The sequence below is a fragment of the Condylura cristata genome, unplaced genomic scaffold (genome assembly GCF_000260355.1).
Source record: "Condylura cristata isolate star-nosed mole 26May11 unplaced genomic scaffold, ConCri1.0 scaffold00011, whole genome shotgun sequence".
Classification (NCBI taxonomy): domain Eukaryota; kingdom Metazoa; phylum Chordata; class Mammalia; order Eulipotyphla; family Talpidae; genus Condylura; species Condylura cristata.
In genome coordinates, this window is record NW_004567112.1 from 53,496,556 (window position 1) to 53,508,501 (window position 11,946).

The following is an 11,946-nucleotide window of genomic DNA, read 5'->3' on the forward strand; positions in this document are numbered from 1 at the left end:
GGTTAAAGCACAGCATTGAGAATCTAAAGCTGCCTCCACATGAGTTCGATTCCCGCCTGCCCCGGAGGTGACCACATGGCGCGGCAGACCTCTCCTGACCTGCCTGCTGCTCCCTTCAGCAGTGTACTTCGTCGATCTGCCTGTTCTGTTCCCCACTCTCTCTGGTGAAGCCTCTAGCCGCCCCGAGCCTCTGGCCTGTACCCCAGTTCTGTATGCACAAATAAATCTTTAAAAAAAAAAATGTTCTTTGGCTTTCATTTTCTCTTGACAATTCAACCTCAAAAACACCAGTTATATAATGGCAGGTTTCAATGCTTTTAAAACTTTTATTAACATAAAGTAACACTAGCTAAAAGCATTATGAGTTTCAGCTGTACAACTTATATATCAATATCTGCATTTACTACTATACATACGCTCATCATCAAAAGTCTAGTTTCCACCTGTTGATTTTTAATGAATTAGCAAATGAAACTTCTGTCATACCTTTTGGAGGCTGTAGAAGTCTGGAATTTTCAAACAAGTGCTTCTTTTTAATAGGTAAGATAACTGTATCTTTTAGATCTGTAATAACATCATCCAAACCTGCAATATCACTCCAAGTAACCTGTTAAAAGACAAATTATGCCAGCATGAACTTTACAATAAATGTATATGCACTAAAGTAAATGAAAAAATTTCCCCATATGGAAATTTGTAACTTATAGTTACATGTTAAGATTAGAATGATATATTAATGCAAATAAAAACTTTACACAAATTATTCAATTGTTATAAAGCTACAAGAAAGGAATTTTAACTACTTTTAATAAAGCACTAGGTCTATCATTCAAAATGGTAGGAATCTATAAAGCTCAATTTAAGAAGAAATATTAATAGCCAAGATTAATAGCCAGCTCAAACAGATAATTCACGGAAGAATGAGGAAATGCTCACCAGAAATGTGCCAAAATCACACATGACGCTAGGAAAGAATTTTCTAAGTCTCTATCCAGTCCAAATTTATTAGCCAAAAGTAAAACTGACAAAACTGGGTTCTTATAAGTAGTAAATAGGAGATAGGTAACCTCAAAATAGACAAAACTTGTATCTTTTAAAGCATCCTTTTTTGGGGGAGGGAAAAACAAACCAAAATCAAGGTCTAACCTAGCAAAATAAAGGGCTTGAGCGGGGGCTTGTCAAAGCAATATTTACAGCAGATATATTTTCTTTACAACTTAAAAAAAGTGAAAAATTGCAAAAAAATCTGAAGAAAACATTGCTTTTCATGGAGCCTATTAGTACAGACGTCCTCAGAAGTAATAATATGGTAGGGTTGGAGATAAGTACTATTGCAAATTTTTTATAAATTGAATCAAATGGGGATGCATACAAGGGATGCATGTTAACACACACATGTTAACAGACATTGTAGATTTTTATTTCTAGATTTAAACATCACATCCTATTTTACTCTATTTATATCAGGCTTACAAAATTCGTAAGTTTTTACAGTTTATAAATTACATTACTCTGATCCTCAAAATAACAGGAAGAATAGGTATAGTACATTATCCCTGGATTATACATGAGGAAACTGAGACTCAAAGAAGAAATAACTGCTAATGGAAAAAATGGGATTCATGATCTTACACTGTCTATCCTAACTTATTGAAAAAAAATCTAAATTTAAACTCCAAAGTAAATGACCATACAACTTAAAGCAGTACAGGCATACCTTACTTGTTTCACTTAGCAGATACTGAGCTTTTTACAAAAACTTTGGCAAGTGATAAGTTGTCAAAAGCTTTGATGACAAAATTTTTTAGCAATAAAATTCTTTAAAATGCATTACATACATTGTTTCTTTAGATATAATGCCACAGCATGCTAAGAGACTACAGAATTACAGTATAAAAATAACTTTTCAATGAATAGAAAACCAAAAATCTCATGTGACCCACTTCATTCCAAAATTGGTCAAATTTGGTGGTCTGGACCAAACCAGCAACATCCCCAGATGTGCCTGAGCATTTTACATGCTACAAAGGTGAATACATAAAAGTGTAAGTGTGTACAAAATAGGGTAATACAGCAAGCCTTAAACTGGTATCCTTAGAAAGGGCTGCTTACAAAGTTGGTCTCTGGCTGAATAAGGACACTTAGATTTTGGAAGAGTTCTCACCATAGTGGGTAAGAACATAGCTTATGGTAGATACCTGGTTTCCTTCTGGTACTCTAGAATGGTAAATGTTAGGAATATGGAGTTTCTATTACCAGGGAATTGTTTCTTATGAGCTTTCCTGGTCATAGTACTTTTTACATGGGTTGTCAAAATTTTGTGCATCCCTTATATGCATCCCCATTTGATTCAATTTATAAATTTGCAATAGTACTTATCTGCAACCCTACCATATTATTACTTCTGAGGACGTCTATACTAATAGGCTCCATGAAAGGCAATGTTTTCTTCAGATTTGTTTGCAATTTTTCACCTTTTTTAAGTTGTAAAGAAAATAAATCTGCTGTAAATACTGCTTTGACAAGCCCCCGCTCAAGCCCTTTATTTTGCTAGGTTAGACCTTGATTTTGGCTTGTTTTTCCCTCCCCCCAAAAAGGAGGGAACTAAGCACATCTTATGTGTTTTTAGTTGAAAAAAGACTCAATTTTGGTCTGATTTTCTTCAGACTTCAACCCATGTCCCTATTTACTGATTCTGCTTTTTATTCTTTTGCTGCAAAAATCATTTCCATGAGTACAACTATGCAGAATCCTTTGATTATAATCTTCAGAACCCCTGACACAACGTTAAAATACTAGGCCAAAAAAATCTCAGGTGTGGGTAGGCCTCCATAGTGGCAGGGGTTAAAGTCTTAGTATTCTCAAAGCTATCACCAACCACTGCAACATGAGTTCAATCCCCAGCCAGGTCATTAATCTACATGGTGCAGCAGACTTCTCTTCCATCTTGCCCGCTGCTCCCCTCCACATTGTCTCTGGTGAATTCTCACTCCCAGCCCCCAAGCCCCACACTTCTGGCCTACATGCCAGTTTTTGTATGAACAAATAAATAAAAATAAATCTTTAATAAAAAACAGGTGAGATCAGAGATACATACATGCATGTTAAGAGGGTCTACTAGATGAGCAGCAATACTCATTTCATATTCTGAAAGCTTCACATTTTTCACACCAATTTGCTTCATTAGTTTTTCTGCCTAGAAAGAAACAATCAATCTCCTTTAGATATTGGCATTTCAAAATAAAATTATCTAGGAAATCTAAAGAGCAATGAAAGATATACAAGACAAGAATTTTCCAGGGATATACTAATCCCCTTAATCTTACCTCTCCCATTGTAAGCATTAAAGAAAAGATTTGAGGTTCTACTCCACAAAACCCAAAACCAGTTCTTAGGAAATAAGAAAAAGGGTACAAGACTGAAGATTAGACACACAGAGCCTCACACGGCTCCTATGAGACTTTAGGGTCCAACCTGCTTTCTCTTTCATAGTGGAATTATTTATCATGAGTTGGAGGTGACTCTGAAGATAAAAGACTGAGGAGCAAAAGATATCAAGAAATGGGCAACTGGACAATAAATAGTAATCTGAAATCGGGTATCTAACTTCTATCAAGACGCCCAAAAGGTGTCCATACCTAATTTCATTTTTTTTTTCTCCTGAGATGCCATCCCTTTGAAAGTCAAATCCTAGGGCTGGGCAACCAGAAATAATTGTGAACTAGAAGTGTATCTGTATGTACTTTTAGAGCTAGGCAAAACTAGCTTGAAACCTATGAGACTCAAATCTACTTGATCAAAGCTTTCTACCAGAGTAAAAAGTATGATGTTGATTTATTCAGTAGGCCCAACTATCATTCCAAAATATTATAAATGGATTATCTCACTAAATCCTTACAGTGATACTAAAGTCGGTACAATTTCCTACATCCCAACCTCCATCTTGATAAAAGAAAACTGAAGCTTAACATGATTAAATAATTTGCATTAGATTAAAAACTAGCAGTGGCATAGCGGGTTGAAGCATAGCACTCAGAAGCTAAAGCCACTTTCGCATGAGTTCAATCCCCACGTCCCCCAGGTGATCCACATGGCGCAGCGGAACCTCTCCTGACACGCCTGCTGCTCCCTTCAGCAGTGTACTTGTCAGTTGGCCTGTTCTGCTCCCCATTGTCTCTGGTGAATCCCCTCACCACCCCTGCACCTCTGTCCTATACTCCAGTTCTATGTGCATAAATAAATAAATCTAAAAAAAAAAAAAAAGCTAGCACATGACAGAAACAACAAAATTTAGGCAATCTAACTCTGTATTTCATAAGCTAACCACAACTAATCTACCTAACTTAAGATGGGAATTTATGACAAAAAAAAAAACTTAAAATCTATAAATGACATTTGAATTCAATTAATGAGTACTGTTAGAAATGAAGGTGCTCTTATAAATCTTACATATCTAAATTTCACTGTTTTCTTAATACACTTTTAATTATGTACAATGTTACTGTTTGTCATTGGTCTCTGCTCTAAAATCACATCGTAGCATTATAGGGGATCAGGATAAATGTACAATTAAATCTTAGTAAAAAAGCTTTTTGTAAAAATGTGCTCTGAAACACTTAATTTTTCCTATGTAGCCCCTCCCCTATAAAGTTCTGACTCAATGGATACACCTTTTGCAGCCTTTTTATCTTGCTGGCAAATATCTCCTCTTTCTCCACTTTTACATCTTTCATGTCAGCTCTGAAAGGTATCCTATTTTATTATCTTAAAATATCAATGTACTTACTCTTTTTCAATATACTTCTGTAAATGAGAAGCTATTCTGGATTTTTTTTTTTTTGGCATACTCTAAAACAAAAGTTCTCAACAGAAAAGGGAGGAAAAAAAGTATATTTATTAAGCACCTACTACTATATGCTCAGCATGTGCTAAACACTTTATAATCAACCCTTAAAACCACCCTAAAAATAAATATCACTACTGTTGTTTCAGGTGAGGAACTCAAAGGTCAGGGAAATTAAAAGTTACCAAGATTACATAGTTAGGAACTGGCACTGCCAGAGCTAAAACTCTGATGTGCCTACTTTTAAAATCCATGTTCTGCTAAAACACTATTTCCTCACTTGGCAGAACCAATAAAAGAAAGCACACAAAAAAACTCCACTATCCTACCACCAACTGTGTTCCAGGAATAAGTTTTCTAGTTGTCTAGCTGACACCTTTAAGTCCCTACTTGTGAAATGTTTTAACTATAAAAGCAGAAAGAGTTCATTATGACTGGACCCTTCAAAAAATGGTTTATGTTCATATATTGCTTTACTGTTTATAGCTTATTGACAATTTTATTTTCTAGTCATCAATGTTTGCTTGGTTTACAAAGTAGGTATCTTCAAGTACACACTGTATCTGCAAGAGGAAATGGTGGGCTTGGAGAAGAAAGAAGTCAGAGATAGAAGAGAAATTCACTCTTTACTATTAACCCATCTTTTTTACCCTTTCATACTATTTCATTTTCTTTCTCCATGTGAGTTATTAGGAAAAACAACAACATGAAGTGAAGCAGGGATAAACTAATTAAACCTATAAAGTAACAAATCTTTACTGAAGTACATAGCTGAAGAACTCCAATTTAGATATACATAGAAGAAATTTTTATAAAACTTTTAAAAATGCAATTAAATGGAAATAGCAAAGAATCTGAGCAATCACCTCTTTATTAGGTGCAAGCCCTTATCACCAACTTACATTAAAACACCATTTTGTAGACATGCAGTCAACTTCTAGTCTAGGATTAATATACTTACAATTTCGTCCAATTTTAATGTACATATCCTGAAAATTATTGTCTATGAAGGCATTATATTTTACTGCTGTTCTACCATGCTATGCATAAAAAACTATACTGCACTGAATTTTTTTCTTTTAAACCTCCCTGTCATTGCTTTACTTTCATCATTTGTATCTATCCCTGAGGGAGTCATGTAACACGGACCACTTATATCTTCCTTTCTGCCTTTTCTTGTTTACTTCAACTTTTCAGTTTCCTAAGAATCATGTGTAAGTAAACCAGTTTTAAAAATCACCTGACTGGCAATGCAGTTCACAACAGCCTCCTGTGTTATCTCATTTATAACTTCTTTCAAAATAAGTGAAATTAAGTTTTAAAGATTACAATATAATGAAATAAAAATAGGAAGATAATAAGTTAAATGACTTACGTCAGAGTATTTGACCTTCATATGGATGGAGAATTCTTAGTGAATTCTTTCCTGGCAGTTGAAATAACAACTCAGGGATATGATACAGTCTAATACTCTGCATAGAGTCTTGTATTTATAAATGCCCAGAATAGATCAAGCATTGAGTTATTCAACCTGTTCTTGAAAGCTCTTGAGTATAATCAGAGATTACCTGTTTTTCTATAATTCAATTAACCTACATACCTATCAAAACTCTTATTAAATCTAAGTATGTTCCAAGCAGCAGCAGCAGCAGCAGCAGGTGTCCAGAGAATCCATCTTTGCAGTGCAACACTCTGCTGAAACCATCTTCTCCCATTACTAATGAACCCATATCTCACAAAGTTGGAAATTTTGCTGTCTTCAAGCTAGAAATAATTTACAAAGATCCTGTTTAATCCAAACATAATGCCACTTCTATTTATTATTCTTGATTTGAATGTATCTATATTATCCATTACCTTTCATCTCAGAACTGCACTGACTTTAAACTCACTGCTTATCTGGTCGCCTCAGAACATTATCTATTATACTCCGTGCTCTTTCTTCATGGTGACAGAAGTCATACTTTCCTTCTCTCCCTCATTCAGACCTGGTTATTGCCCTCAAAATCACTCAAATACCTTAATTCTCTCCCATACTCTAACGAGATTACCCCATTTGGCAATTTTTTACTTCTAATTAACCTGGCTCACAGGTCATTATTTCAACAGTGTCTTTTGCAGTACCTTAGAAATAGTTAAATTTCTCGCCATGCCAGTTAATCCTTAATCTCACTATTGTTTGTGTCACCATTGACCTTTTTTTAAAAAAGATTCATTTATACCTAAAGAACTGGGTACAAGGGTGGTGAAAAAACTCATGAGAGACAGAGCGGGGAGCAGAACAGGCAGATTGAAGATGTACACCGCTGAGGGGAGCAGTGGATGAGACAGGAGAGGTCTGCTGTGCCATGTGGGTCACCTCCCTGGTCAGGGATTGAACTTGCGCTGAAGTAGCTGCTGTGCTTTAAGTGCTTTAACCTGCTGCGCTACCAGGGAGGGTCCTACCATTGACTTTTTCTGCTACCAAGTTGCTGAGAAATACTTGAGAAGTTACTTAAAACTGAGTTTCCAATAAATTAAAGCTTTCTTCAACTGTTCCATTTTCCATTCATTGCTGGTTAATATAACCTTTCCCCTTCACTGAAAATAAAACATTAAGCTCTTTTTAAAATATTCCTCTAGGGACTTCCAGGTGGCATGGGGATTAAAGTCTCAGCACTATCAAGATATTGCCAGCCACTGTGTCATGAATTCTATCCCCAGCCAGGGAACTAATCTACACGATGCAGCAGACCTCTCTGGTCTTGCCCAATGATTCCCTCAGCAGTATATTTCAGTCAACCCACCTGTTCTGTTCCCAACTCTATCTCTGATGAATCCTCTAACCCCCTGCACCTCTGGCCTGTACCCCAGTTATTGTATGCATAAATAAATAAATCTTTAAAAAAAAAAACAAAACTATTTTTATTCATTGCTTTCCCTTTGTATACACAGCTTAGTAAAAAGGATTTTTTTAATTAATATTTTAAAAGAATAATGTGGTTCTTATAGAGCATTTCATTATTTTATAACTTTACTACATTCTGAATTTTTTTTATATATTCTGAATTTTTAATGAAAAAATATTTGCTAGCTACAAGTAAAATGATCCTCAAACATTTTAATCATACCTGTTTCTGAGCTTCTACTTTTTGTTTGCGAGTTGGATCAATTGCATCTACCATCCATTTGATTGTGAAGTATGTTACTGCACCAAATATTGTCAAACGGAAAATTAAACCAACAACTTCATTCCGACTCAAAGGACGAGAAAAGGCTTCAGCATGTACCATCTTGATTGTAACCTTAAAAATAAACAGAAATGTTATTAAGTAATGAATATAGTCATTAAAATTGGGAGACTTATAAATAGTTTAAAGAAGAATAAATTTTAATCAAATTCAACATTACCTACCTTAAAAATGTCTCACTTTAAGGAGAAATGTATTTTTTAAAGCCAATACATTTTCAGCTCCCTTTGGAAACTGAACAGATCAGAAGCTAAGGTTTATATAGCAATTAACCTAAAAGTGCATATAATTCAAGAAAAGTAATTCTATTTGAAAAATAACCATGTTGAAGTATTTACTCTTTAAACAGTTTTTACAGAACTATTTCAAGTCTAGAAATGCTGTAACACTAATTCAGCTGTTGAAAGGTGGCCCAACAATAAAATATTTTAATAATGTGATAAGAATTTCTCCCATTACATGAAATGTATTGCAGGAAATTTGGAATGAAGTACAAACTGTGAACAGACACTTCTTCATCTATTTTTTTTTTTAAGGTTTGTTCATTTATTTAGACACACAGAACTGGGGTTCAGCCAGAGTTGCAGGGGCAATGAGAGGATTCACCAGAGACAGAGTGGGGAGTAGAATGGGCAGATCAACGAAGTTCACTGCTAAGGAGAGCAGAGGGCGAGTGAGGAGAGAGGTCTGCTGTGCCATGTGGATCACCTCAAGGGCTGGGGATCTAAGCTGCACTGAAATGGCTGCAGCTAGCTTGCTATGTCCTGACCCTTTAAGCCACCAGGAAAGGCCCTGTTCATCTTTTTTTTAAAAATATTTTATTTACTTATTTTTGCATAGGAGAACTAGGATGTTGGTCAGAGGTGCAGTAGGTGATAGTATTCACCAGAGACAGAGTTGGGAGCAGAACAAGCATATCTACTGAAATACACTGCTGAGAGGAGTACTGGGCAAAACAGGAGGTATCTATCTGCTGGGTCATGTGGTTAGCTTCCAAGCTGAGGACCAAATTCAGTCCTGCTTGGTGCTACCTAACAGTGGTAGCACTGAGCCTTAACCCTTAGGCGGCCACCCAGGAAGCCCACACCATGTGGGTTACCCCTCTGGCTGGGTACTGCAGTGGCTGCGGGGAGCCCCACAGTGCTGTGATCTAACCCACTGCACCACCAGGGAGGGCCAGGGAGGCCCTTTTTCATATTTACTTTTAAAGACTTTTACACCCTTTGTAAATTTAAACAAGCCATTTTCTCAGTAGTTAATGGAATTAATTTTTGAGCAACCCTATAGCTTCCAACAACCAAACTAATTTATTGAAAGAATCAAGAATTTTCATACACTATAGCACTTACGCCCCCCCCCAAAAGTGATTTTTTACATATATTCCTGAGAATCTATATCAGTTAAGCTTATAGCAAGCATGCACTTCCCTGTTAAAGATAATGACTACCCAGAAGAATAAACTTGTTAGGAACAATACTGCTGTAATTCTGGGAGATAAAAATCTCAGCTTCACCCAGGGGCTTCCCCACTGACACAGAAATTAAGTCTCAGCACAATCACTATTGACAGCCACACGGGACAGTAGACCTCTGTCTCACGTCCCCAACCCTGCTCCCCTCAGTGGTGTATTCCAGTTGCTATGCTTGTTCTGTTCCCCACTCTGTCTCTGGTAAATCTCCTCCTGCACCTCTAGTCTATGTCCTAGTTCTTCTATGCATAAATAAATCTTTTAAAAAAATCTCAGTTTCAAATAATACCATTAATACTCGCACAGCACAGGACTCTGTTCGGATATTTTCTTGGAAAAGAGAAAATATACATAATTTAAACTCATGAGAAAACGCATAAATGGGAATGTGTACAGATGGCTCCACAACAGATAAAAATTAGGTACTGCATAGATAGATGCACAGAAATCATACTTAAGGTGCTTCTACATCTACAGTTGCTTCTCTTTTTCCAATTACTGTTACCCAAAGACCTCTTCACTTCCTCCTTCTCGAATCAATTTCTCTTATGTATCTCTCCTCAAGAATATATTCTCCTTTTTTTAAAAAAAGATTTATATTAAAATCTTATTTATATTTATACATACAAAACGGGAGAACAGGCCAGAGGTGCAGGGGGTAAGAGGATTCACCAGAGACAGATTGGGGAGCAGAACAGGCAGATGTACTGAAATACTTCTAAGGGGAGCAGCAAGTGGGTCAGGAGGTCTACCATGCCAGGGATCAAACTGCCTCCCAGCCTTGGGATGCTGCAGTAGCTGCATAGCTTCATAGTACTGTGCTGTAACCCTTGTGCCAACAGCGAGGACCCTATTCTCCTTCCTAAAGATTCCAAAGCTTTCCCATTAATTTCTGTATTCTCAATATTCAAGAGTGTCTTAATACAGCCATAATGAGTAACTTTTAAGTATTTATTTTCTCTCCAATTTTCCAAAGAGACTCTCAGTAGCTGGAGTCACCAGTATTTGAAAAGTCACATATTATCTTCCCACCAGTACATTTACCCAGTACCATGAATGACTATTTCTAGCCCATTCATTGGGGACTAAATTCTACTCAGACTTCACAAACTAACTATCCCTGCTCTGTGAAAGCTTTCAGCTCACATGAACATACTATATTTTCATTTATTATTGAACTTACATGGCATCTATTCTACTCAAACACCGTTTAAACCATAAAGATTTATATCTTGTTCATCTTTATAAATGTCACATAAATGTCACAAAACAGAGGCTATTCAGTAATGCTACCTCTCAAAACCTCCTATCAAGTCATTTCATACATTTTCATTGGTAGGAGCCATTTACTTCACAAGAGAGTACAATTTAATTTATACTTAACTATCAATGCCATTTTGCGACAACACGGATGGTGCTGGAAGGAATCAGTCAGTGAAGTAAGCCAGAAGGAAAAATATCAGATGTTTTCACTTACAGAAGAATATAAGGGGACCAAATAAGATCAGGAAAAAAAAATAGTAATAATAACAACAATAATAAAACTAGCAGGCAACCATAAAGCAGAAGCATTTTTCGAGGGGGAGGAAAAGCAATCATGGCGGGGAGAGGTTCTGGTTCATGGGACTTGGTGGTGGAAATCTTACAGGAAATACACAATGATGTAAAATATAAATAAAAAATAAGAAAAATGTATACTTAACTAAATTGATGTTCTTTCTTTGGTAAGAGCCTAGGACATAAAATGATTAATTCATACAAAAAAGCATCAAACATGTGTATGTCTACTACACAACTGGCTATATACAACAATGAGTAAAATACAGTAACTACTCCAGGAATGCAGTTATTATACATTTTCAAAATAGCGTTAGGGAGGAGAAACCACCTAATTACAACTTTCATATAACAAATCAAAGTGTGCTTTCTTCCACTAGCATGGACCCCTAAAAATACTCTCCTCATAGAGAACAAAAAATTTACTTCCCCAAGCATCCCTGGTGGCACAAAGGGTTGAGTTTCAACACAATGAAGCTATTGGCAGCCACTGCAGCACAAATTCGATCCAGCCAGGGAGCAGACCCAATGGCACAGCAGACCTCTCCTATCTTGCCCACTGCTAACCTCAGCCCCTCAGCAGTGTATTTCAGTCCATCCACCTGTTCTGCTCCCCACTATTCCTTTGATGAATCCTCTCACCTTGAGCACCTCTGGCCTATACCCCAGTTCTTGGATGCATAAAATAAATCTACTTTTTTTTTTATTACAAAAGTTTATTTTTACATCATTTTGTACATTTTTTTTTCATCTCAATTGTAATCCCCGCGGGTTTCCCATCACCAAAATCCCGTGCATTTCCCTCCCCCCACCCCGTTTTTGATCCCATTCCCCACTCCACCCCCACA

General features: G+C 36.5%; 1 protein-coding gene across 1 annotated transcript in view; it reads right to left on the minus strand.

The window, feature by feature from the left end:
- ATAD1 (ATPase family, AAA domain containing 1) overlaps positions 1-11,946 on the minus strand; it is a 33,044-nt gene that overhangs the window by 19,227 nt on the left and 1,871 nt on the right. The window contains exons 2-4 of the mRNA XM_004680894.2: positions 7,954-8,127; positions 3,098-3,196; positions 487-607 (exon numbers count right to left, since the gene is read on the minus strand). Of these exons, the coding sequence (XP_004680951.1) occupies positions 487-607; positions 3,098-3,196; positions 7,954-8,115 (382 nt within the window). The 5' untranslated portion in view covers positions 8,116-8,127. The remainder of the gene's footprint in view (positions 1-486; positions 608-3,097; positions 3,197-7,953; positions 8,128-11,946) is intronic.